The sequence below is a fragment of the Arvicanthis niloticus genome, chromosome 8, assembly GCF_011762505.2.
Source record: "Arvicanthis niloticus isolate mArvNil1 chromosome 8, mArvNil1.pat.X, whole genome shotgun sequence".
NCBI classification, from domain to species: Eukaryota; Metazoa; Chordata; class Mammalia; order Rodentia; family Muridae; genus Arvicanthis; species Arvicanthis niloticus.
In genome coordinates this window covers 68517372-68544795 of record NC_047665.1, presented here as the reverse complement: position 1 = coordinate 68544795, position 27424 = coordinate 68517372, and the positions used below count along the sequence as shown (strand labels likewise).

Genomic DNA, 27424 nt, shown 5'->3' with positions numbered 1-27424 from the left:
TCTCTTCACAAGTCGAAGAGCAAAATTAAATACGTTATGATATTTTTTTTTAAAGCAGAATCCACGCCAATGTATCCTCCTCATGCTTCTAGTTTGGAAGTCTGAGATTCATCACAGCTGCTAACTGAGAACGTGAGAAAACACGATCACATCCCAGCAAATAGCATGCTAGAAGATGCTGCTGTATGCTTCCTTAGCTGTAAGACTGTGGACATGTAGTAATGGATAGGGCTATGAGGGAAATTTTGAATAAAATCCTATGCTTTTTGAAGAATGTTCAATTCTGTTTGTACAAAATAGGTCAAAAGAACACCAACAGAGATGATGATGATGATAACGGTGACAACTCTGATTTTGGCCAAATGAGTTGATGTGAAGGGTAGAGTATATACTTAGCAAGTGTGGTCTTAGTTCACATTGTATGTGCATGTGATACCAGTGGTTGACCTCTGGCCTTCACATGCATGCTCACATACATGTACCCACATGTTCATGAATACACACACACACACACACACACACACACACACACACTCAGTACCCTACCACTGCCCAGTCCAAGCATCATCCTTGAAGCTAAAGGAGTAGAAATATTCAGAGGTGAAGAACTATCTTCATTTTCAACAGCATCAAAACAAAGTCAATGGCACACACAAACCCTAGACACTTTGTAGGACTTTGGTTATGGTAAACTTCATGTGACTACCTTACTTTTGGCTGTCTGCATAAACCATAAATACATAATAACCAAAATACATAAACCAAAATACATAAACCAAAAAATAAACCAAAATACATAAAGCCTTATCTTGTAAAATCCTTCTATGCTGTCAAATATCACTGATACTATTCCTATTTGGTCATGGTATATTTTGGCATTTTCAGTTTACCAAGAAATGTGCACATTTTAAACTCTACTGGTGTCAGGAAGGTGTGTCGCTACAATGCTTTCAAAACAGTGGAGATGGGTTTGTTTTTCACCTCTTAGAATTACAGTTACGCAATTAAATGGCTGACATCCAGTGTTTAGCTAGTCATTGAAAGCACCTGTCTTGTGCTTGAGGCTGCCTGGCAAGTTCATAGATGGGACACATTCTGAGTGAATAAAAGTCCTTTCTGGTGACAGGTAGTCAATTTAATTACTAGACTGTGTTGTGTGTCTGGATATGCTGCGGTTTTTATGCCGAGCCTCACCCTGACAACTTGGGGATTTATGTTTTTAGAAAACATCTTAAGCCGGGTTAATTTTGTGGCTGTCACTCAAACTGAGCCAGGTGTATTTCCTCGCTTATGACGTCTGCTTTCTTTCCTTGTGGTTTCATTTTGTTGAGTGATACCTCTCTCAAGCCTCGGAGACCTGTCTTTCTTGCATAAGGTTAGCTGTATCTACTTGGCATTTCCGGGGCGAAAATTTGGATCAACTTGACAATAATCTTGTTAGAAGAAAGGAGGGTAGGCCAGGCCTGGGAGATATCTAATTTCAATCAGTTAGCAACTTATAAAACTTTTAAAATGAACTTAGAAATGGACATCCATTTAGAACACTCCCCTGTCATTTTTCTTTAGGTCATTAGTCTTCAGGGCCCAGTAATGAAATCTGTCTGTCGGTTATTTCTTGAGTCTGTTTACTGTGGTTGCTGTAGACAGGACACCCCTTTTCTGTACTTTTTTTAATTAAAAAAATTTATTTCTTCATTATTGTGTGTGTGTTATGTGTGTACCATAGCATGGTTGTGGAGGTCAGAGGTCAATTTTTAGGAGTTGGTTCTCTTCTTTCTCCATGTGGATCCTAGTATTGGACTCAGGTTGTCAGGCTTGCCAGCAAGTGCCTTTCCTCATACTTGCTGCCCGAAACCCATCCCTTTGAGGGAGGGGGTAGGAAAGGGCTACTTCAGGTCACAGCTGAAGGAAGTCAGAGCCAAACTTAAGGCAGGAACCCAGCCACAGAACTGAAGTAGAGGTCACTGAGAAGTGATGCTTACTGGCTTGCTTCCCAGGGCCTACTTTACTCCATGGGCAGAACTGACAGTGGAAGGAGCCCTTCCACATCAATCAGAAAAAAAAAAAAAAAAAAAAAAAAAAGTGTCCTTGATCCCAGCACTCAAGAGGCAGAGGCAGGCAAATCTCTTTGAGTTGAAGGCCTGCCTAGTCTACCAAGCAGGTTCCAGGACAGCCAAGCCCACACAGAGAAACCCTGTCTGGTTTGAAGAAAATGCCCTACAGGCAATCTTATGGAGACATTTTCTCCTTTGAGGTTTTCCTTTCTGGGATAGTTGACCCTTGTGAAATTGATACACTAACACATTGCTATAAAACCACAATCTTTCCTTTCTTGTTTATTCCTAAGATCTCATATAAATACTGATATAATATAAAACATATTCCATATTTTTAAAGCCCCAAAGCCTTTAACATTTTATTCTTTTTAAAGTATCAAAGTCTGTCTAATGTCCAAAGCCCCCCATTTTTTTTCTTGGATTCAGTCACTTGCCCTCCGTTTGACTTCTCTGGAGTGAGTTTTGCAATGTGATCCTGCTCCTTTGTACCCAGACTCTCGGTAGCATTTGACTGAACTATGAACCAAAGTAGCTCATAGAAAAAAGGGTGTTGGTAGAGTTTCTTGGTTCATATAGCCAAATAATGTAGGGTTAGGTCTTAGAATAGGCTTGATGGAGTCTTACTGTTGGGAATAAGGCTTCTCTCCTGTTTCTCAGCTGTCCCAGACAGACTTGTTCCTTAGCAGCCACGGATGATTGGCTCCAGGACCCTCTGAAGTATCCAAATCTGCAAATGCTCAAGTCTGGTATAAAGTGGCACAGTGTTTTACACCTTGCAGGGCCTGAAGCAGGTATCAGTTATCTCTATATTGTTTGTGATACTCAGTACAGGTAAGTGTTGGAACATCGTCCATGAATGAAGCTCTGTAAGGAGATTTCTGGGAGCTTGTGAGAAAACTCCAAGTAAAGAGGATAAATGTCTTGTAAGCTCTGTTCCTCCATAAAGCAGGTTGTTCTTGAAATGTGCTTTTGTGCTCCTCTGAGGTGTGGTAAATAGGACTGGGTTTACTTTGGATTACCCATCATCCTACTTGTCATTCAGGTGACATTTTCAAGCATGGATTGTCATCGTGCCTGTGTACAGACTAACCTCATGTGACCTTGCTTAACCCCTAGAGCATAAATTGTCTGATGCTCTGAATAAAGTTGGTTATTGCATGAGGTTTTAGTCTGCCTCAATTTTAGGCTCCAGTCTCCCAGGTTCATACCTACAACCAGAGTAGTATCATGTAGATGCTTGTTAAACTGTGTTGTTGGGGGATAATGACATACCAAAATATCTGTCCATAGTCAACACACATGCATTCCTCCAGAATATTCTGTCTGTGGCTGGTTGAACCAATGGATACAGAACCCATAAATCCTGGAGGCAACTCTAATGGCTTTGTGAAATTAAAGTTTAAATAATAATTCCCCCTACTTAAATAAACAGTATTTAAGCCTAGATATTTCACATGTCTACTCACAGTGATTATAAAACCATTTGGTAAAGTTATCCAGATCAATAGCTAAACATGAGATCATAAAAATTAATAATTAGTTCCAAGTGAGTATTCTTTATAATTTAATGATTTCTTGTCAAATGCCCATACATTTTGCTTTTTGGATTAAGGTTTAATAATTTGCCTACTATTTAAAAAGACTTCTGGTTTTAATAGTATTTCTTGTGGCATTTCATAGAATTTAAATATCTTGAAATACATTAGTTTTGAGATACTGTCACTCACTCTCGAGGAGGGGAAACGCTCCAATGGTTTAGTGTTTTATCATCTAATTTATAACGTTTCCTAGTTACATGTATGCAAAAGCAGCTACATTTCAACCACAGATGATTGTTGTGTTAATGAAATCTTTGCAAAAACAAATTCACATTGCTCTAAGGTTGTCTATCATGGATTTCCTTACAGGATCACATGAAGGTATAAGGATGTCAAGTAGGAAGAATGTCTGAGCGCCTGCTCCTACCCTTGATTAATACTGGTTACAATTGTTATCTATTATTAGCCTTACCTTATGGAAACCTATCCTTTCCTCCTTTAAGAAGGACGTAGTGGTGCTGAGGATGGAAAGAAGAATCCAATGTGGATGCTATGCCACTCAGCTGCATCCTTTAGCTCAGAGCCTGGCTTTGGACCAGCGTCCTGGCTGTAAGGAGGCTTGGAGGACTTGAACCAGTGTTGGCACAGCAAGCCTAATGTCTCTTTGGACTCTTACCCACCAGTGCATGACCCGAGTGAGGGAATAGGAATTCTGGTGGGGAATGACTTCTGAGCTTCTTCAGGTGTACCTATCCATCATCTTCACATCGCTATGACAAGTGCTGGAGAACAGCCAGCTGATAAAGGGAAAAGGTGATGGTGGCTCATGGTTTGAGGGTTTCAAGCTTTGAGCAGTTGGCCCATTGCTTTTAAGCCTTGATAAGAGCAAGCTGTGGTGGGAGCACATAGCAGAGCAAATGCATGTGCCAAATGTCTAGACATTAAAAGGGGAAGAAGAAAGACTGGGGTTCCACAGCCCCTTAACTCCCGTAAGTCTCTATCTGTGACTGGAAAAGCAGTCCATGTATATGGTGCTTGCTGTGCAGTCATGAGGATTTGTGTTCAATCCCCACAATCTACATAAAAAACATCATATGGTAGCCTACTGTTTACTCTTAGTCCTGGGGATACAGAGTCTGGCAGATCCCTGGGGTTTGTTGACCGGCATTTGAAGCCTCATGGGCAAACCAGAGCTCCCAGTGAGGACCTTATTTCAAAATAAGGCAAGACAAGTAAGATGTCTTATCAGAAGTGCTCAACATAAAAGTGCTTGCTGCTGAGCCTCAGACCCTGGAAGCCACATGGTAGAAGCAGAGGACTATCTTCCCCAAGTTGTCCTCCGAGTTACTCACATATGCCAACGCCATAAACAAACAAACCAAATAAATAGAGTAAAAATAAAAAGCAGAACAAAAGAAGAACCAGGTGGATGGATCCTGAGGAACAATACCTCAGGTTGACCTCTGGTCTCCGCAGACCCACAGTCCTGAACTCTCACACACATAAGTTTGAATCTATATATGCTCTCTCATGCACATGAACATAAAAAAACAGCCATGCATACTTATACATATATGTTTCATATATGTATCTTTGTGGAATTGGAAGAATACATGAAATGAAGGAAGCATCCAGATGCTACCTTGCTTGCAAGACTCCACCTGGTAATGATGGTTGACTTAAAAGACACCTTCTGGCATGAGTCATTAAAGACACAAAGGCCTTGGGGCCCCCATTGAGAAGGGCAATCAATAACTCCATTCTCTGGAACATTTCCACTAAGCCCCTGAAAGAAACATTCTGAAGATTGGCCTCTCAGACATTTGACTGTCAGTTCTTCCCGCCTCCCACAGCCCACAGCTCCTGCACCATTTCCAGTTTTACAAGTTGGGGAAGCTCTCTGTCATCATATGTTTTGTGGGAAAGCATGTCAGATCCAGAGAAAGAAGGGCTGGGAAAGGATCTTAAAGTAGACCCGGCTTTGTTTTATTTATTTATTTTTGTGTCGAGAGTGATTCATGGTGTAGAATGCCTCTGGGTAAAAGCAACAATGTTTGGAAAGTGTACCTATTGTCAGAGGCTTTGGGCCAGTAGTCAAATAATTACATAATGGAACTATAGAAGCCATACCAGATGTGAGGTTCAAGCCTTTCTTGTTGAATAGGCTTCTCCTACACACACCAGAATAACAACAGAAGTCCCAGTAAGAAAACTCAGGTGTTGTCCTAGGGCTAGGATAGAACATTCCAGAGATAAGAGGATTTGCTGATGGGAAAGGAGCTGAGTCTGGCTCTTATTATAAAGATGCTTCAGCTCATTCCAGTGTTCAACAGTGCCAGACTCCAGAGTCAAATGGCTTTCAAGTGAAATTCAGTTCTTGCAGAGTTAGTTGTGTGATCCTGGGGGCATTTTCCCTCCATGTACCTTCTTTTCCTCATCTGTGACTTTAGTAGAACTGCTATAAAGATTTGATGAGTAGCATCTGAAGTGTTGAGTTAAATGCCTGGTGTGTCCCAAATACCACAGAGATGTTGACTGGTGCCGTGTCAGTTTCTAAAATAATGTGATTATTAGTTTGCATGTATGTGTGTGATTTGGGGTACGTGAATGCTGAGGTGCCTATGTAGTGGTCAGAGGACAAATTTCAGAAATAGGTTCTTGTCTTCCACCATGGTTCCAAAAAAACCTCTGAGCTTTTTTGCCCCCCACTGAGCCATAGCCAGACCGGTGGCACTTTTTATTTTATTATATGCATGTGTATCTGTGTGAGTGTAAGGTGTGTCTGTGTGGGTGCCCAGATGCCAGAAGGTATCTCTAGATCTCACAGAGCTGGAGTTACAGGTGATTGTGAGCCCCTGTGGATGCTGGGAACTCAGAGTCTCTGGAAAAACAACACGTGCTCTTAACTGCTGACCCATCTCTCTAATACCTGCCATGACAGTTTTAAGAAAGACTGAGAGTGAGCTCCTACTTGGGAGTTAGAAAACTGAATAAGAATACACGTAAATGTCCCTAAAACAAAATGCTGGCCATATTGAAAACTGCCCCTTCTGTGCTAAGGAGCCTTTTATCCAGGTAGTGTGAAGGATTCCTTTATAGACAGACAATACCAACAAGCATTACTGATAACAAAAGGGGGTACTTAGCAGGAAGAAAAAGCAATGCACATATTTTCTATTTTAACTTGGAAATATTCTTAGAAAGCAGAGTGTCAAATATTAGTGTTGCTTTTTAGTGGGAGGAACAGGATCCCATGCCTGGCACAATCTCTGTCATTAAGCTACATCCCTAGCCTTTGGTTTACAGAGACAGGAACTCTGTAACTCAGCCTTGAACTTGCTGTGTATCCCATGCTGGTTTAGAACTCAATACCCTTCTGTCTCAGCCTCCCAAGGTCTGGGATTACAGCTGTGTGCCTCTAGATTACAATTCTGCTGAAAGTTTAATTCCAAGAAGGCAAATTGGAAGCATTTCTATCTAAGTTACTGAAATATGGCTGCTTATACCCCGGGTATGTCTATCATATAACATTTACTTACTGATTAAAATGAGCATTTGATCTTAATCTTAAAGTGGTATAACAATTATTCTGTGCTCTGTAAGGATAGTTCCTTGTCAGTGGCAGTATGGACTCTTACATCTTGTCTTTTTAATGACCTTGTTTGGTATGAGCAAATGACGGCACCTGAGAGTCATTACAAGATTAATTACATTACTTCAATTCATCTCTCGTAATCAACAATCATCCGTTTTCAATTAGCTTTAGATGATCCTTCTTGCCAACTTCTCATTAGCTAATCAGAAGGTGCACCAGATCCAGGATGCCGAGTTTTCAGGCAGTTCACAATCCAATATTAAGTGCTTATAATGGGCCACACTATGATATGAGGCAGTCAGGATTATCCATGCTATTCCAGAAGCCAGAAAATTTATAATTCATTAGGGGAGATTTTTTTTTTTTTCCCTCTGATCAGAGAACATTTCAATTCTGGGTTAGTGTCTGGGATTTAGAGACATTTTTAAGAGATTAACTTGATTTAAGCAGTTTCTGCCTCAGCCACCAGTGAGATGCTGACGGAAGAATTCTGAAAGGGAGATGCAGAATGAGAAAAAAAATAGACAGTTTACAAAACTCTTTTAACTTTCTGGGTGAGTATCCTTGGGCAGTCAAATCATTAAAATGACCACAGCTATGGTTGTTTTCTAGAGTAGTGATTGTGGTGTTGAGGCCCTCTGTTTTCTGCCTCGAGGAAGGTGTCAGCAGGGCTGTCCTCCCTTGCTCTCAAGCTCTGTAAAGAACCCACTCTCTTTACCTCAGGCTCTCTTAGTTTTACATAAAAGTCCCTCTCCCCTAAATAAGGTAACATTCATAGTTGTAGGGATTAAGGCGTAGAGTTATCTTTTTTGATAATCCACTTTCACTATATGCTTTTAATATTTTTATGAAAAATTCTCAGTTAAAATCAAATGCATCCTATTAAAATATAAGTATCAAACCACGTCCTCTAAAACATTGTTAATGCTAAACCATTCCATCACTTCTCCTCTGTACTTGTGAGCATAGTTGAGAATATTTGTGGATATTCTTTTTAAAAATATTTCTCTGTGTGTTATTTTAAAGATTTATTTATTTATTGTATGCATACATACAATATATGAGTACACTGTTGCTGTCTTCAGACACACCAGAGGAAGGTATCAGATCCCATTACAGATGGTTGTGAGCCACCATGTGGTTGCTGGGAATTAAACTCAGGACCTTTGGAGAGCAGTCAGTGCTCTTAACTGCTGAGCCATCTCTCCAACCCGTGAGTATCCTTAAGGAACTTACCCATCATCATGTTTGAATTTTGGGTCGAGGGTTGTATATTTTCAGCTATTAATTACAATTGTATATGTTGTTTCTGTAGTGTCTTATATTTTGAGGACAAAAAGATTGGATTTACAACCAGATAAAAGGGATGTAAACGCCCAACTGTGACACATCACAGCTAACGATGGCAAGTGTTTTCTGTCTGTCTCGCACTTGTGAAAGGGCTCCTGAGACACTGAGATTTCAGTTGTGTTCCAGACTACATATGTGCCATTGAGTCCTAGGGAAAGGGTTAGCCAGCAAGCTCTGGCTTCTGATGGGATGTGTAAAGGGCTTGGTTGAATTGCACTCTCATCCATATGACAATAGAAAGTTGTAGAAACTCTTCTTGGGGCCTATCAGAAGTTTAGGTCAGAAGCAACTCTCTGCTTGCAGAACTGGAGACAAAGACAGGTGGCTCCAGAGTCACAGTGTACTGGAGCAGAGGTCATGATCAGAGCCTGCATGGCACCCAGCACTGAGGTAGGAAAACCTACATTGTCACTGAGGAGTTGCTCAAGAGGGAAAACCTCAGTGGGATCTCATCTTACAGCCAACCATGCTTTGTGAGTTTCATTTTCTGGAGAGTTTCCAGGCTCTTGTGGTAAAAGTTAGAGAAAAATCCCATGTGCTTCTGGTGGGAAACAGCAAAGGAGCCACTTTGAAGTAGCCAGAACATTCTATTGTTAACAAAAGAAGCATTTTTTAAAAAAAATTATTTTGTATTTTTAGTTACATTTACTCTTTGGTAATTTGCTTTTAGGTAAATCTATTCTTTCATATATATGCTTAATGGATTCTGATTACAATCACTTTCCTCTATCTCTACCCTCTCTCCCCCATCTCTGACAACCTGTTGTGTTCCAGAGAAGGGTACTCCTCCCTCACTGTCAACCCATCAGGGAAATCTTCAGGTATGGAAATGATAATACACGAGTCAGTACAAGGGCAGGATAGCTGTAGCAAACCCCTATGTTTTTTTTTATGAGTTCCTTTCTAAAGTTTAAGTCTTTTTGTTTTGTTTTGTGGCCCACTCAATTTAAACAGAGTATTGCACATGACCATTGTCTTAATTAGAGTTTTACTCCTGTGAACAGACACAATGACCAAGGCAACTCTTATAAGGAAAACATTTAACTAGGGCTGGTTTACAGGTTCAGGGGTCCAGTCCATTATCGTTTCTTTCCTGTCTTCTCTGAGGGGAAGACCTATGACACAATTCTGAAGGCCTCAGTCAAAAGCTTTAGCTCTTTAAAAATGCTGAAACCCAATCATGGGACATGGGACAAGATAAAGGTCCTCTTCTCTATCAACCCATGAGACAAAGAAGCACAACTAAAGAATTATGCTCTTCGACCTTATTTTCAAGGGGATCTTCAGGCAGGTCAACTGGAACATGCTAGTCAGTACAGAGAAAACAACCACCAGGGCGGGATAGCTGCAGCGATCTCCTAGCCACGTGTGCAAGCAAGCACACAAAGCCTCGCAATGAAGCCACTTTCTCCTGCCATTACATCCCACTTCTAAAAAGAAACCACAGACAGACTGAAAGGGACACAAACCTCAGATCAGACCCAGATATGGCGGAAATATTGTAGTTAACTGTCTGGGAAGTCAAGACAGCTTTATCAGCTATATTTAAGCCAAGCAAACTTTAATATTCTGAGAGCAGGTGGACAGCCTGGAGGAACAAAGGACTAGCAGAATCGGAAAGGTAGAAACTCTAAGAAGGTTTGGGAGAGTGCCTTTGGTGGGCTCATGGTTAGATCTGACATTGCAGAAGGAGTCAGTGAGTTTCAAGAGATGTCAGTAGAGTCTTCCAAAACAAATTCAAAGGAGGAAGAGAAGGAAAAAAGACAAACAGCATGGCCAAGAACTAGGGGGCAATCACAAAAGGTGCAATGTGGGCACGGTGGAAATACCAAAGGACCAGAGGAAGAAAGGAGCAGAAGAAATGTATGGTACCCAGTATCTGAGAACATTTTAAATTAAGGATTGATACTGAATCACAGGTTCAGATATGTAGGGAAAACTGTAGAATTAGAGAGTGAGACGGGGGAGGGTAGGAGGGGCAGAGCAAGAGCGAGCACGTGTCTGGTGCCATGAGGCCTGGGTGGGCAGATCACACCTGAGATGACTCCTGCCTGATGCCACATGGCATGGACTGTCATAGCACTCCTGAGATGACCCCAGTCATCCAGAGGCCCCGGGTGGCACTAAGATGAACCATGGAGATGGAAGAGAAAGAGAAGCAGAAGGATGTGAGCACAATGAAGAGAGGAGGAACTGGAGACTCAAAAGTAGTGAGGAACGGCTTGATTCGATAGAGAGCTAAGTTACCTGAGGTCCCTGGTTTAGGCTGTCATCCAGGGTCATGTTGGTGTCAGATCGGCTATGCAGAGCTGGCCCCACCCCTCTCCTGGGTATCATGGGAGAACTGGCTTTGCCCCTTGCAAGTTGTGGCACTGTGTGAACTAGCTGGGGCCATGCTGGGGAGCTTGCCCTGCTGCTATGGGTGCAGGAGAGCTGGCGGCCTGACCAAGCCAGTTATCACCCATACCCAGATCCAGGGCTTTGAGTTGGCCTGCATCCAACATGTACCCCATCTATGAACTGCTGGAGTACATGAAAGGACCAGTCCTGCAGATCCAAAGTTGCAAGATCTCCATGACACAGGCTAACAGCATGATATCTGAGAGGAGTCCCAGTGAGGATCCAGTACTGATAGTGTACCAGAAGCCAGAGGCCTTGAGTCAGACCAACATTGGTTCATTCCAATGACCATTGGCAAGTAAAGGTGTGTGGACAAAATTTCCCTCTTGTGGTATACTGAGTGACACACTACAGCTTCCACAGTTAGATTTTTTTCTTTTGGGGGCAGGGGTTGTAAGGGCAGAGGGTGATCATAAAGGGGCAGGAGGTGAGCGAGACTGGGGTTCATGATGTGAAATTCACAAAGAATCAATAAACAGCTAAAAACAAACCAACCAAACAAACAACTCTGCCTAGGCATATCATACCCAAAGTTTATAAAATCAAAGATACCGGAAAATTTGAAAGAACACAGAGAACAACATACCACACCTATCAAGGAGCAAGGGAAGGGATTAAATTTCATCAGAAATCTTAAAAACAAAAAGGACGGAGGCAAACACTTAAACTTGAAGGGGGAAAACTGTCTCCCCAAAATTCTGTACCTAGTACAATTATTCTTCAAAAGTAAAATGGGGAGAAAGGCTCTTTACTAGAGAAAAGAGGGATTTTGTTGCCAGAGGTTACCATGGTTCAGGGACTGTCAAAAGAAATTCTTCAGATAGAAAGAAAATTGCCTGAGTCAGAATCTCTGGCCTACACAAACAAAGCAAGAGAGATAAGGAGGAAATGAACAGAAAACATTTTTTCTTAAATATTTTCCCATTTATCTATAGTATGCACACGTGTGTGTGCAGCCTCTGAGACATGAGCGTGGAGGACAGGGGACAGCTTGTGGGACTCAGGTCTCTCCGTCCACCATGGCTTCTGGGGCTGGAGTTCATCAGTCTTGGTGGGAACCAGCCTGACAACCCTAAAATATACTTTTGTATTCTTTCTCCCTCCCTCTTCCCTCCCCGCTTCTCACCCTTCCCTTTTCTTCCCCCCCCCCCCACTTCTCTCTGTGTGTATGGTGGACAGAGGACCACCTCAGGTGTTGTTCCTTGCCTTCTATCTTGCTGTGGCTGGATTCCTTCTTGTTTGACACTGTGTCCAGGTGTCCAGGCTAGCAGGGCTGTGAACTTCCTGGGATTTCCCTTGCCTCTCCTCTTGCCATCAGAGCACTAAAATTACAAACACATACACAACCATGCCCGACTTCTTGTGGGCTCTGGGGCTTTGTACTTAGGTCTTCACGGTTGTGTGGCAAGTGCTTTCTAACCACTGGGCTACCTTCCCAACCCTCTTCTACATACCTGCTCTCATGGGGCCATTCAAAGTAGTGGCAACAAAGCAGTTTAGTGAGTATACTTTATAGATAAGATGAAAGGCAGCGATGGAATAATGGATCGTAGGGACTGATCTGGAACATTCCATGTTTCTTTACTTATTTGAAAGAGGGCTTGTTTTAATTGCATGATACAAACTCAAGGGCAGCCACTAAAAAATAAGAAATGTTATTATGATAAAAGGAGAGTAAAAAAAAAAGTAGAATCCTATTAATTCTTCAAAGGAATGGGCAAAAAAAAATAGTGGAAAACAAGCTATTAAGAAAAAAACAAGAAGTAGAAAATAGCTATGCAAGAATGGAGAGGTTAAAAGCTCAGAGGTTAAAGGTGATTTCTGTTATGGAGGACCTAGGTTCAGTTCCCAGCACCCACATGGCAGGCAGTTCATAACCATTTGTAACACTCGTTCTGAGGGATCCAAGCCTTCTGACTTCCACAGGCTCCAGCATGTATGTGGTACATAGATGTGCACACATAAATATAAAAATAAATAAATACAATTTAAAAATAAAATAGTAATAAATATGAAGGATATTAGCTCATCTGGGAACAAAATTCTAATTTCAAAACTGAAAGTATTCTTTCCTAGGGTGCAAAGGAGACTGCCTATTCTACAGTTTGTTTTGTCATTTACTGATTCTGGAACGTCTAACTTTCTGTACAAGTTTTCTCACATTTTAATCAGTATTAGGAAGCTTGTTTAAATGAGATACTACATTTGTAGAAGGACTTTACTACGGTGCCTGGTACAGGCTAAGCACTCAGGAAATACTTCCTAATACCATATTTTGAGAGAAATGGAAGAAAGTGTTTATTAAGTACCTATCGTATATTGATATGATTTGATTTGTGTTTTTATTACATAAACATGCCATGTGATATGAGCTTATAGACTAGTTAAGAAAATACTCTTAATTGGCATGTGTGCTGAGGAAACACACACATGCACACATGCCCACCAGGACTGAAAAGAAAACTACCACAGAATATATGTGTTTTCCAATCATATGTTGAAATTCTGCCTCTTGAGAAGAGAGTATCAGGGCATAAGGCCTTTATGAGGTAATTAGACTCTGAGAGCCCAGCCCTGATGAACAGGAATAGCAAAAGCTACTATAACAAAGCCTCAGGCTTGCCCAGCAGCCAGCCTAGCCTGCTTGGTGAGCCCCATTCCAGTGAGAGAGCCTGTCTCAAAAAACAAGACCGATGGCTCCTGAGGAGCCACACCTGAGGTTGCTCTGGCCTCCACACACATGTGCACACATGTACGTGTATACCTCCACATGCTTGGATGGATACTCTCTCCTAACATGTGAAGACACAGCAAGAGGTTGTTTGTGATACATCCAGAGGCCCTCATCACACAATGAGCCAGCCTTCACTGGGACCATCTGGCCTTCAGAATGGCAAAGATCAAACGCCTCTTGCTTGTCACTTGTTGGTTGATGGTGTTGTATTATGACAACTTAAATAGACTGAATCCCTCTATCCAACAATGACTTGCCGACACGTTGACAAACATCCTTCAGGTACTTTAAATGAAAATGTATGTATATATGTTTACACACATATAGAGAGAATTCAATATTTATACACATGCATATACAGACATTTCTCTCTCTCTCTCTCTCTCTCTCTCTCTCTCTCTCTCTCTCTCTCTCTCTCTCTCTCTCTCTGTGTTTTTAAGGTAGAGTTTCTCTGTATAGCCTTGGTTATCCTGGAACTTGCTCTGTAGACCAGGCTAGCCTCGAATATAGAGGTCCACGTGCCTCTGCCTGCCTCCCGAGTGCTGGCATTAAAGCTGTGTGCCATCACTGCCTGCTTTATACAGGTGGTTTAAAAAGGGAAGAGTATGTGTGTTCTCTTTACTTATTAGAGTCTTCTCCTAGATTTAATGTAGCTAACATTTTTAGGTTGAAGATACATTGAATTCTTTTCAAGCATATAATAATTTAATCTGAAGTTTTAAAATAACAGTAATTTTGTGTTGCTGTTTGATTATATGATGAGAATTTATTTATTATATAGGAATGGGAATGAAAGAAACAATGGGCAGGAACAGAAGCCACCACAGCGAAGATCTCAGATCCCTTTGAGTGAACCTCTTCAGGGGTTCTCAAGGCTGCGGGCATACAGAGCCGAAACCTCACTTTCAGCAGCAGCACATCGAAGCATAAAGAAAAAGTATAGTGCAAATCCCCCAAAGGTTGGACACAAGGACCTTTCAAATGACAAACTCCAGCACGAACACCATGAGAACTTTCTGAAGACTGTGGGAAATGCGGCAGAAAGAGAAACTGAAATTCTGTGTGCTGGGCTTGGTGTGTACCTCTCCTCAGGGACTGAGTTCTGAGGAGCCACACCCTCCCTCACTCCCTGACCACAGGAGTCTCAGGAATGGGTGGGGACGGCTAGGGGCGACCTCTCGGTGCCTTTCTGTTCTTATTAGCCAGCACAATCTTAACAGAACAAAACAAAATCCACCCCAAACTGATAATCGCTTCCTTTCCCCTAGGAGTGCAAGTGATAGGTTTAAATGACAGAGAGGAGGGAAGGGAGGCAGGGAGAGAAGGGTAGGAGACAGAGAGAGAGAGAGAGAGAGAGAGAGAGAGAGAGAGAGAGAGAGAGAGAGAGAGAGAGAGAGAGAGAGAGAGAGAGAGAGAGAGAGAGAGAGAGAGAGAACACACGAACCTGGTGGGGTGAGGAAGGATGACACACAGCAATCTCCGCAACAAAGCCCTCATCCGCTTTGTTGACATTTCTAGCTGAAACAACAGCGGGGCGTGGAGGTAACCCGGGCACAGGGGAGTCTGGGCTTGGAGGCCTACTTGGGCTACGTAGTGAAACCCGGCTTTAAATAATTAAGTAAACAAACGCATTTGGGAAAAGTAGACAGGAAGGAAAACACAGAGCACAATCCCGCCTCTGTTACGGTTTCCTTTCCCGGGCCGCTCACTCTCTGTGTATTGCCTTAAAATTAGTGAAAAATGAGATCACAGGAAACCACTCTTGCAACATGTTTTCTTTTTTTTTTTTTCCGACTTAGCAAAACACCAGAAACCTCTTTTCATGTCATTAAATTCTAGTGAACATGTTTTACCTTTTCACTTGAATTTTTAAGCAGCACTCTTGTTACTTTACATCTCTGTCCTGTTTCAGTTGAGTGCTGATACCTGTTTTTATTGGCTGAGGCTGCGCAAGCAGTGGCCGCGGCGGCGGTGGGGGGGCAGCGAGGGCGCTCAGGTTTCCTTTTTATATAATGAAGGCTCTTTTCTCCATCCATCTCCACGAAGCCAGTTCCATTCATTCCACTTAATTCGTATTACTCATGCTGAAGAACACTTTCTTGCTCTGATGCCTACCGCTAATGGGCACATTCTGTACAGAGACCGTTTGTAAAATGTTGGTAAAGAGCAGGCTCGACACTTTCCCTGTTTGATGAGTCACAGCCGAGGAAGGAAAACCCCCTTCCAAGTGAAGTCTCAGTCCCTTTGCTGAGAACGAGCCTGTGTTTTTAGAAAAGATTGCTTATGATGTTATTTTACCTTAAGACATATTTTTGCTTCATTATTTGAAATGGGAAGAAAATTTCATCTGACAACCTTGAACCCATATAGTCCACTGAAAAAATAATAAGTATGGCCAAGGAACTGTGAGAAATGAAGATCATAGGAACTACTAGCTTAGTTTCCATTTGGGGCCACTTTCTCTGTCTTCTCACCCAGGAGACTTTCCCTGCCTTCCCTGTCTGCAATGTCAGCCCTTGGGAGACTGAAGCAGAAGGATCAGAGTTCAAAGCTAGCCTGGGATACATTGAGAGCTCTTGTCTTAAAAACTAAAACAATCTGTGTACATGGTGGTGCACGCCTTTAATCTCATCACGTGGGAGGCAGAGGCTGGTGGTTTTCTGTGAATTCAAGGTCAGCCTGGTCTATATACTGAGTTTCAGCCCAGAAAGGGCTATGTAGTGGGATCCTGTCTTGACAAACAGACAGAACAAGCAAACAATAATCATTAAAGAACCAGGTGTAGAGAGATGGCTCAGAGAGTAAAATGCTTACCATTTTTTCTGAGTTCAGATCTCCAGAACCAACATAAAAGCTGGGCTCATACTTGAAGCTCTATCACTTGGGATACAGAGACAAGATCACTGGAGCTTGCTGGGACACTAGTCTAGCCAATCAGCAGAAGGGTAGAGAATGATAGAGGACACTAGATGTCAACTTCTGTGTGCACCCCCACCCCACCCCCCAAAACCACACACACTTGCAAGCAAGCAAGCAAGCCTGTCAAACAGCCAGCCAGCTCCCCCAACAAGCAAGCAAGCAAGCAAGCAAGCAAGCAAGCAAGCAAGCAAGCAAGCAAGCAAGCAAGCAAGCAAACAAGCAAACAAGCAAACTTTTCTAAACTAGCCTACCTTACTACACAGAACTCAAGCTGTGAGCGCTGAGCTTAAAAGGCTGTTAGATATGCAAACCTCACAATTGTAAGGCCCTGGGCCCTGCCCTAGCACCTCATCCACATTGAAGTAGCTGACCTTGTCGATGAAGCAACAGAGTTAATTTGTTATTAGACAACAAAACAGTCTACTTCTGTCAGTCAACAAAAGACAGAATGTCTTTTGTCCCTCACTTGGCTCTGTTGATTTTTTCAGATCCCTTGGCTTTTTATGAAATTTATTTCTGGCCCTGGGCTGACCTCATCTGTCCTCTGCTGAGCTCAGGCAGAGGCCTCTCTGAGTTCATGGAGTCCTTTCTTTTCCTTCTTCAGTGCCACATTTTCTGTCCCTCCCCTTCCTTCCCCATCTTTTGCCTCTCTGTTCTCCTGGGCTGTTCTGTCTCAGTGACGTCACTCGCCAGCCTTGGGGAGCCATGGCAGAAGCTCATTTGGACAGCAGAACATGATGCTGCTTTTGCTCCTGAGCTCAGGTGTGGTCAGCATTTACTGAAGCTCTCCAGAATTAGCCAGTGCCAACCTGCATCCCAGGTCTTTGACTGTACATGGTTCTGTACTCTGACTCTGTACATGGTTCCTTTTTCTCTTTGGATCACATGCTGAAAAAAACGCCCTATTTGCATGACAATAATTCTCTTTAAAGATTTTTTTTTTTTTTTTTATTTCTGTGCATGCTTGTGTGTCTGCCTGTGGGTTCAGGTACCTGTTGTGTAAGCCAGAAGAAGGCTTCAGTTTCCTGTAGCTGGAGTTACAGGCAGTTGTGAGGTGTATGATATAGATGCTGTAAACCAAACTCTGCTCGTTTGCAAGAGCAGAATGAACTTTTAACCTCTGAACTATCTCTCCTGCCCCAGTATCAGGACAATTCCATCTGAGATTATGCAAGAATGAAAGTAGACACAGAGGTTTGGAGTCTTAGTACAGAACCAACAAACAAATATTGATCACATGTTGAAACAATAGTTTAACTAAATTGGATCAAATAAAAATGAGATATATTACTAAAATATTTTTACTTGTCTCTTTTTTAGCTGTTATTGTTTGAAAAATATAGTTATCCAAAAACTGAAAATGATATGTGTGTCTTATATTTGAAACCCTATTTCTACTGGATGATGTAGACCCAGGTCTTTGAAATGTCATTTAGAAATGGCAGTTTTCTGTACTTTAAGGCTCTCTCTCTCTCTCTCTCTCTCTCTCTCTCTCTCTCTCTCTCTCTGTACATACATACACGTACGGGTTTTGGGAAGGCAGGGTCAGGTATCTTCTTCAATTGTTCTCTGCTTTATTTTTTTTGAGATAGGGTCTTGGACTGACCCTGAACTAGACTGACCAACTGAGCTAGACTGACTTGCTAGCAAGTCCCAGGTATCCTCCTGTCTCTACCTCCCCAGTACTGAGATAATGAGCAGGGCTTAAAAACATTATTTATTGATTTGCAGGAGTTAGAACAAGCATATGTTCCATGGTGCAGATATGGAAATCAGAGGGAAACCTTCACAAGCCATTTTTTTTCCTTTCACAGTGAATTACAGGGATTAAACTCGGGTTGTCAGGGAATTGAACTCAGGTTCTCAAGTGTGGTTGCCAAGCATTTTACCATCTAATCCAGCCATAGCTCCAGCCCGAGACTCAGGATTTTCTTTTCAACTCCTTAAGCTTTCCTTGTTCTTATTTTTTGAATCTTAAAGACAAGGATATATACACCTTTACTAATGTATCCTAAAATTAATTAAAAGAAAAAAAATGACCACTAGCTATATCTTATCTAGGATTTGATTTTTCAAAACCACCTAAAACAATTCTTATTTGATCATGGCTGTATTATAGAATTTGATATTACTTTTGATATTATTACAGTTAAACTTTTATTTGCTCTTCTGTATGCTGAGAATGAGTCCCAATTTGTCCCTGAACATAATTGCAATAATTGCAATTCTTGCCAAGCAGGTTGGAAATTTACTTTACTTTGCAGTTTGAAATTGTTGCTAATTAGTGAGTCAGATCATTGATGCAAAAAAGCACGAGAATCTACTACCAGGAAAGAGAAAAACTTCTTAACTTTATTTCTGTCATTGTTTTTACTAGGCAGGAATATTTCCCCTGAGTTAGTTATAAGCTACATGGATGTCCAGGTAGTCAACTTGGACTCCATGCAAATACCCCTAAAACTGAATGATTTCAACACTTTTGTGTGGTCTGGAGGCTGCAAGTCTGGGAATCAGTGTGCCCGGATGGTTCTGGCAAAGAACACCAACCAGCCTTGCTACTCCTTCTTACAAGGTGCTGATGTCACAGTGAGAGCCGAATCCTCATGGTCTGGACTGCATTTTCTCCCACAGCCCTCCTTTCCAAAAACAGAACATTAGTGTAACCATGGGCTCCACCCTTGCCCCAGTTCCCGAATAACATCTCGGAGGCTTATGATTTAGTAATGAAATGTCTAGGCCATAAGCTAGACTTGCTCCCCAACTGACTCTTAATTTATATCAACCCATTTATATTGTCTGCTACGTGGCTAGTTAGTTACCTTCCTTCAAGTCTGGGGTGCAACTCTCCTTACTAACTCCCAGAGTCTCTCTCTCTCTCTCCTCTCTCTCATTTCAATTTATGGATTTTATGGAGTTGAGATAAAGACATAACAGTAAATTATAGACTTAATCATTGTGGTGGTTTGAACGTTAATGGCCCTCATGGGCTCACATATTTGAATGCTTAGCTAACAGTTGGAAGAGGTATATGGGAAGGATTAGGAGGTGTGGCCCAGTTGGAGGAGATGTGTCACTGGGGGCTTCCTTTGAGGTTTCAAAAGCCCATGCCATTTCCATATTTCTCTTTCTGCCTCACAACTGTGGATCAAGCAGTAGCTGAGTGCCGTGCATGCCTGCCTGCTGCTATAATCTCAACCAGGATGTTCAGGAATACCCCCTGTGAAGCTGTAAGCCTCAAATAAATTCTTTCTTCTACAAGTTGCCTTGGTCCTGGTGTCTTATCACAACAGTAGAAAAGTGATGAAGACAATCATACAGATTTATTTCATATGCATTCTTTCTTTATATTTATAATTATTTTTAATATACTACTTTTATTCTTCGAGAATTTTATACATAATATAATATATTTTGATCATATTCACCTCTTGCTGTCCCCGTAACTACTCCTCCCAGGTCCATCCTCCACCACCTCCTGACTTCATGTCTTTTATTTTAATTTTTTAAAATAACCTACCAAGTCCAATTTGTGCTGCCCACATACTCACAGTGGGTGTGGTATTAACCACAGGAGGGTGCTGGGCCTACAGGGGCCACACCTTAAAATAAAACTGACTTTTTCTCCCTTTGCAGCCATCAGCTGTGAATCTGAGTTCAGTTAGGGGAGGGACTCATGAACCTCTCCCTCTGTCTATGCCGGAATGTTGACTGGCTTGCTCTTGTGTAGACAATGACAGTCCCTGTGAGACAATCCTAGTTGCTATGAGCTCAAGATTATGAAGGTCCATGTCATGTCTCACTCCAGTCTTTGCTGACATCTGGCTCTTATAATCCTTTCTTTCTCTTCCCTGATTGTCCCTTGGGAGAGGGAGCATGTGATATATGGCCCCAATTTGTGGCTAATCACTTTATTGACACTTATTTCTTTCTGTAGAAGAAAAGTGTTTATTGTTGTTGTTGGTTTTCACACAGCCTCACTATGAAGCTCTAGTGGGTCTAGTACTCACTCTGCACACCAGGCTGGCTTTGAGGCACATCCACCTGCTTCTGTCTCCAGAGTGCTGGTGTTAAAGATGAGTGCCACTGTGCCTGGCAAGAAAATCGTTCTCTGTGTCAATTTTATTTTGGTAATTTGATATTTATGAAGTAGGCAGATGATTAGGAAAGCAGACTTTAGAATATATGAAAAGGATAATAATAGCTACCATCTTAGTCATGGACCATCTGATTTATCTTAAAATGTAGCATAGAGCCTAATTTAAAATTTTGTTCTAGTAATTCAGTGATTATAACAAATTGTTGCAGTTACCAATCAATCTCTTCTCCAATTGACCCAGTGTCAGTGACACATGTGTTGCTCGATATGGGGCCCAATGTTCTGGGTTCTCATATGAAACACACACACACACACACACACACACACACACACACACACACACACACACACACACAGAGCTTTATATTTTAGTATGCTTTAAACAGCTCAGTGGATAGGCCACTCCCAAACTTCCACGTGGCTAACATCTCTCCTCTGATATTCCTGAGTTATTACTTACTAAAATTTATATTCCATTGTTGTTGCCCTAGACCCAGTCAGGGAGGCCCTGGGGCCGCTCTTCCCTGGTTCTCACTGGTTGGCTGTCTCTCTGTCATGGACTTCACAGGCTTGGCTTGGACTCCGCTCCAGACATGGCTACTCTGTCTCCTTTCCTCTCCTTCATTCCTTGCCCGGAAATGAAGTTAAGTTTAGCCATTCTCCTAAAAGTCCAGCCTCTGTCACCCTGCCCAACCATGGTTGCCAGTAACTTTATTTACCAATCAGAACCAACTGGGGGTAGGGTCTTATGTGTGGACATGCAGATTTTTATGCAATTTTGGGGACCCAACTAATACAGTATAAGTAGCATTGGACCAAATATAGAACAACAAATATTGATTAAATTCTTACTGGGCACTATGTTTACTATCTTATATGAGCATGCTTTATTTAAAAAAAATTACACAGCATTTTCAGGGGTGGGGCCATTTCCCAGACCTGGACAAATACAAGTTTTCTGTCTATGACATCTCTTTTTTTCCTCTTTCTTTCTTTCTTTCTTTCTTTCTTTCTTTCTTTCTTTCTCTCTTTTCTTTTTTTCTTTTAAAAAACTTTTGTATGAGTGTACGTCTATCCACCATGTGAATGTCTGATGCCCCACAGTGATCAGAAGAGGGTGTCAATCAAATCCTTTGGAACTGGAATTACAGACCTTTGTGAGCCAACATATAGGTGCTAGGAATCAAGCCTGGGACGCCTAGAAGAGCAAGTGTTCTAACCACTGGGCAAACTCTCAGTCCATTTCGTTTTTGAGACAGGATCTCATGTAGCCTCAGAGCAGCCTTAAATCCACCCTGTGCTTGTAGTGATCCTCTCGTTTCTACCTTGCCTGTGGTGACATTACAGGTGGACACTACTGTCCCCGGCTTTATGTGGTACTGGCCTTTGAATTTGGAACTTTACTAACTGAGATATATCCCTAGCCCTGTTGATAACATTTCTTGCTATGGACTAGGAGGCTAAAATCATATTTTCTTCCATATCTTGTGTGATGATAAAATATTTAGGGATTAATTACAGAAAGATATAAAGGAGACAAAATTTGCTACATTAAGTCAGAGGCACGGAGACAGACTCAATAAGTCTTTGGGGGATAAAATGGACAGGATTTAGTGCCTGGGTTATTGGGTAGGGGGACACATTCTGAGTTGATTTAGTTGTGACAAGACTATGACTCAGTGAATTGCTCTGTACTCAAGGGAAAAAAAGAAGGGAGATTTCTGAGAAGCACTTTGAACAGTATACTGCCTATGTTGTATCTAATGAATGAAATTTAACGGAGTGAGGTAAATTGTGTGAAAAAGTCTTTTTATCAGAAGGTAAGAAAATGAGCATCTGTTGTCTTTGCCCACTTTGTTTTAAGGTTGTGCTTAAAGAATCCTAGCCATCTTGACCTAGCCTACTAATCCTAAAGGACTAGTTTGTAACTCACTGTGGCCGAAAGGAAGGTCAAAGTTCACACAGATGTTTGAGTTTTCTGTTGCTGCTGTTGTAACACAAATAATGGAATCTGTAGTTCAGAGGTAGGGTGTTTGTCTCACATGCACAAAGTCAGAGGCTCAATTCCAATCCTACCTAAGCCAAATAAAACTGAATCAAACAAAACCAAAACCAACCAAACAAAACCTAACGATGAAACATAACACAGGCTTGTCATACCACAGTTCTGAATACCAGAACATCTAAAATTAAGGTGGCGGCCGGGCTGTATTCCTTTGGAAGACTCTAGGAGAAAACTTGTTTCCGTGGCTTTTCCAGAGTCTCCTAGAGGTTGCCTATGTTCCTCAGCTCCTTCCACTCTCCTTGATTTTCAAAGCAAGCATTGTAGTATCTTTAAATCTCTCTCAGACTTCAGCTTCTATTGGCACGTCTTCTCTGACTGCGAGCTTCCTGTCTTCCTTTTTTGAGAGTCCATGCAGTGACACGGAGTCTACCAGGATATTCTGGCTGGTCTTTCCACGTCAGCACTTCCAAAATAAATAAATAAATAAATAAATAAATAAATACAAAAAAAAATGATAAAAATTGCTGCCTTTTGGGAGATTACACACATACCTTTTTGCCCATAGTCACCTTTAATGATCTTTGAGGTGTTTTTAAGGATAAGTGCTACTCTCTGATAGCAAATTATGTTTTTATTTGCTTTGAAGGTGGGGTTGTGGACACAGCAGTGAGAGGCTCAGAGCCACTGGCTTTGGTGACTATGTTTGAAGAAGTTACTTCTTTGAAAAGCCAAACAGCCCCGGCATTCTTTTGGATGCTTTCACGGTGCAGCCTGCCTCAGAGGCCTGGCAATCAATAGCTGTCTCCAGAAGAGGTGCAGCTATGATTTTTCTTGAACTGACAGAAATGTTTGTCACAGAAGTTGCTAAGTGGCATGACTGAATCTTAATCCTCTTGCTAGGAAAGGAATGTGTTTGTTACAACCAATTTATGATAATCCTAGCCGATTTGATGTGGTGCTCACGGAGGCCAGGGAGGTTGAAGCGCTTAACACTGCAGACTCATTTAACCCTCCCTCCTGAAGGGTCAGAGCTGTTTTGTAACTCTGTTGTCAGCCCCATTCTGAAGATGAAAAGATTGAGTCAAAAAGAGGCTAAGCATTGGCAGAAGGCCACAAACCCAGTAAGTGGCAGGGTGGCAGGGTCAGGCACAAAATACAGTTAACAGGGCTCCATTTGTTTGCCTTTCATACACGAATCCAATAACCCGATGTTATTATTAAAACGGAAAACCGTGGTGGTTTGTCCCTGTCCATCCGACCCTTTGCTTGCTTTGCTGGCTCTTCTGGTTTGGATGATGGGTTTTGTAATTGCTTCTCCTAGCGCAAGCGAACTTTCCTCAGATCTTTGTGGTACTTAATTGCAAAACAATATTCTGAATACACTCACTTAAAGCGAACACTGACTGTATTAATCAAGAGAGACTTGATTCTGGCCTGTAATGAACAGTAGCTCTCCAATGAGTATAAAACCTGCGGCGACTAGGGGGCACCAAGAAAGCTTCCTCATCAAGGACTTCAGACAGGGACGCTACTCATTTTCTCTGCCTGGTAGTAGTGGGATCCAGGTGGCCCAAGGGGGTGTATGGGGGACTTGAGTCCCTTGGTTCCCGCGAACCTCCCAGTTTCCGGCCAAGCGTCTTCGGTTCCAGCCAGGGAAAGCCTCATCTCAGGGTAGGAGTCTTGGCCCGTGTGCTGAGCGCTACCTTGCGGAGCTGGTCCCTTGAGACGTAGGAGGAGCTTGGGCACATCCTTGGCCGACCTCTGGGTGTCAGAGACATCACCCCGGAGTGAGAGGAGGAGGAGAGAGGAAGGGGCCTGGAAGTGCTCGGGTTTGAGCGTTTCCCGAGCTCGTCACCTCAGCCCTGACCTCCTCCGCCTGGCTCGCTCTGTCGCCGCCGCCCACCTGGGCGCCCGGGACTGCTGCGGCCGTGGGTGCTGGCTCCCCAGGCCTCCGTGGGCGGCTGCGTGTGGAGTTCTCCGGGTCCCTAATCTTCCCTCCCTCTGCGCCGCCCTCTGTCCCTTGGTGCCAGACAGGCTGGTCCTCTGCCCTTTGGGTCGGTGTGCGCTGGTGGGTTTGGCCTGCGCGGCGACGGCGGCGGCGGTGGCGGCGGGGGAGCGAGTGAGCGAGCGCAAGGGGCGGGCGCGAGTGCTTGTGAGTCACCGGTACCTGGAGCGCTAGCGACGCAGAGCCAGCGGCGCACAGCCCGAGCCGGGAGCCCAGTGCCAGCGTCGCTGAGTGCGGCCTGCCCCAGGCCCCGCCGCGCCCCCTTGCACCTCTCCAGGACAGTTCGCCAGCGCCCGAAGCCCTTCTGCCTGCCCGGAGGTGGCGCGGGGCTCTCCGGGGGATGTCACAGCGGCTCCTCGGAGCCCCCAGTCACCGCCGCAGCAACAGCCACCGCCCGCGGGAACCGCGACAATGAATCCCCAGTGCGCCCGCTGCGGAAAAGTGGTGTATCCCACCGAGAAAGTCAACTGCCTGGATAAGGTGAGCGAAGGGGCGCCTGGCCAGCCCGGACCTTCCGGGCTCCCGGTTGCACCTGTTCGAAGAAGTTTTGGCACCTGGGTTGGAAAGATGAGTGGGTTGTTATGTTTCGTGGATCTTGTCACAGGGAGAGGATGCTCGAAGGAAGATCCCAGGCGTTGTGTCTGAGATCTCCACGATTGGATGGTAAGGGTGTTGGAACTGGAAAATGCTTTTGTCCTGGATGTAGGGTGCGCGACATCCATATAGCTTCCTTGAAGGACGCATGGTAGCCCCGGCACTGAGGAGCCAGGATAGGAACCTAGTAGCTAGGCTGAGCCACCCAGGGGCCAAGCTGAGAACACAGGAGCGAGGCTGAGCACCCAGCAGCAGCCGGCTGAGTCACCCAGGAGCCAGGCTGGGAACGGGGTGTGTGTGTGTGTGGGGGTGCAGTTTGACAAGCCGCGCCCCCTCCCCCGTTCAGTCTGTCCCTCCCTCCCCACTGCACGGACCTTGACACCTTCACCCAGTCCTCAGAAGTTCTGGGAACACAGGGTTCAGGAAAAGGAAAATAGCAATTAATATGTTGTAGTGTGGCCGCTGCTGCAGTGCTAAGAAATAAAACCTCTAGGAGAGATCCAGCCCGGTGTAGCAAGCTGACCCACCGGCGTACGCCTGTTCCACCAGGGTAAATTCCAGAGGAAGTGGCTTTACCTGGGTCGCTGCAGCTTTGCCCTTCCTGGGTGTGGATGGAGTTGAACAGCCTGGGAGACAGACCCAGTGTGATCCCGGGTGACTGACAATTGAAACCAGCCGTAGGCGGTCTCAGTGAAATTTGCGTTTGGTGTTACAAATGCCACTGTAGAGTAAGCCTTCATCTCAGATAGAGACAACGTTCAGCAACTTAGTGGAAACTGGGTGGGGATGGGGGCAAGGGTACTTACATAGTTCACCTCTGCTACTGTGAGTTGTCTGACTTCCGGTGGACACGCGTGTGGAAATCCTACAAAAACCATTTAGACATTTGGAAAGAGGACCGTTTTCATTTAAAGCCACACCACCGGCTCTATTTTTCCATTGACTGAGCTCAGGGTTCCCTGTTGGCTATGATATGCATAGACCCCTGACATTTCTTCCATTGTTAGTCTATAGTGGTGGGAGTAATTTAAAAATCAACTTTTATCGCTGTCTGATTTCTTTACTGAACTGAAAATAGATGCCTGCCACTACCTACAGTCATTTCCTGGTAGTGTTATCAAATGGACAGCCTTCCCTGCCTTTCTGTCCAGAGCTGGTATTGCAATGAAACGTTAAGTATTTGTTTTTGTTTTTCTTTCCTTCTCAGTATTGGCATAAAGGATGTTTTCACTGCGAGGTCTGCAAGATGGCTCTCAACATGAACAACTACAAAGGCTATGAGAAGAAGCCCTATTGCAACGCGTAAGTCCTGCCAGTGTGGTACTCCAGGTGTGGCCCAGCATGGGTGCTTAAGTTAGTCCACATGCGTCTTCTGAAGAGTTGACTCACTGTGCCACCCTGGTGCGCAGGTGGCCAATTACCTGTTTATGCTACAGACTCCATGGTCACTTACTGCTTTGAAGGTCACTATATTTCTGTCCTGCTAATGTGTAGGGTAATTCGTGTGACTACTCTACCAGGTTAGCTTTTGAGGCTCACAGCATTGCAGACTTAGGGACAATTATTAGAAGCTGCAGAATTTACCCACTGAGAATGTGTGGGCTCTGACATGCATGTCAGGCAGATTTCCATTTTAATCACATGCCAATTTCCCCTGAAATCATAGGATGTTGCTATCTCGCAATTTTATATCTGAACCTTGTTGCTAGGGAAAGAAGCCTCATTTGCTTGGTCTTCACTGAGACCATCACCCTGGGTGTTCTGGAGTTTAAACAAGAGATGAAAAGAATTGTCATGTGATTCCTACCTGGTTAGTATTGGATCTGTTGTCAAAGGTCTTCCGTAGTAGACAGGGTAACTTCCAGGGAAATAAAGCATTGGTGCCTCTTTGTTGGGCTTCCTGGAGGGCACATTCTAGGCCAGATTAGCTAGCGTTGACATAGCGTTTACCATGGTTCAGGCCATGCTTAGAGTACTTTATGTATAGCAGGTTAGTCTTTACCCAAATCATTTAAGAAATGAGAGTCACTTTTGTTACCCCCTCTACAAAAGGTATGAAACCAAAGCTTGGAAGAGCTAAGCTTCAGGACAGCGCTCAGATCACTTCCAGAGGCTGTGAGTGGCTCCACAC

General features: G+C 43.3%; 1 protein-coding gene across 2 annotated transcripts in view; it reads left to right on the top strand.

Annotated features, from left to right (window-relative positions):
- The first annotated feature begins 24211 nt into the window (after positions 1-24211).
- The window catches only part of Nebl (nebulette), a 356298-nt gene continuing 353085 nt past the window's right edge, over positions 24212-27424 (top strand). Inside the window, exons 1-2 of one of the 2 annotated variants that reach the window (XM_076939539.1) lie at positions 24212-25179; positions 26501-26595. In XM_076939539.1, the coding sequence (XP_076795654.1) occupies positions 25111-25179; positions 26501-26595 (164 nt within the window). In that variant the 5' untranslated portion in view covers positions 24212-25110. The remainder of the gene's footprint in view (positions 25180-26500; positions 26596-27424) is intronic. The other variant, XM_034510049.2, reaches the window with a different exon arrangement.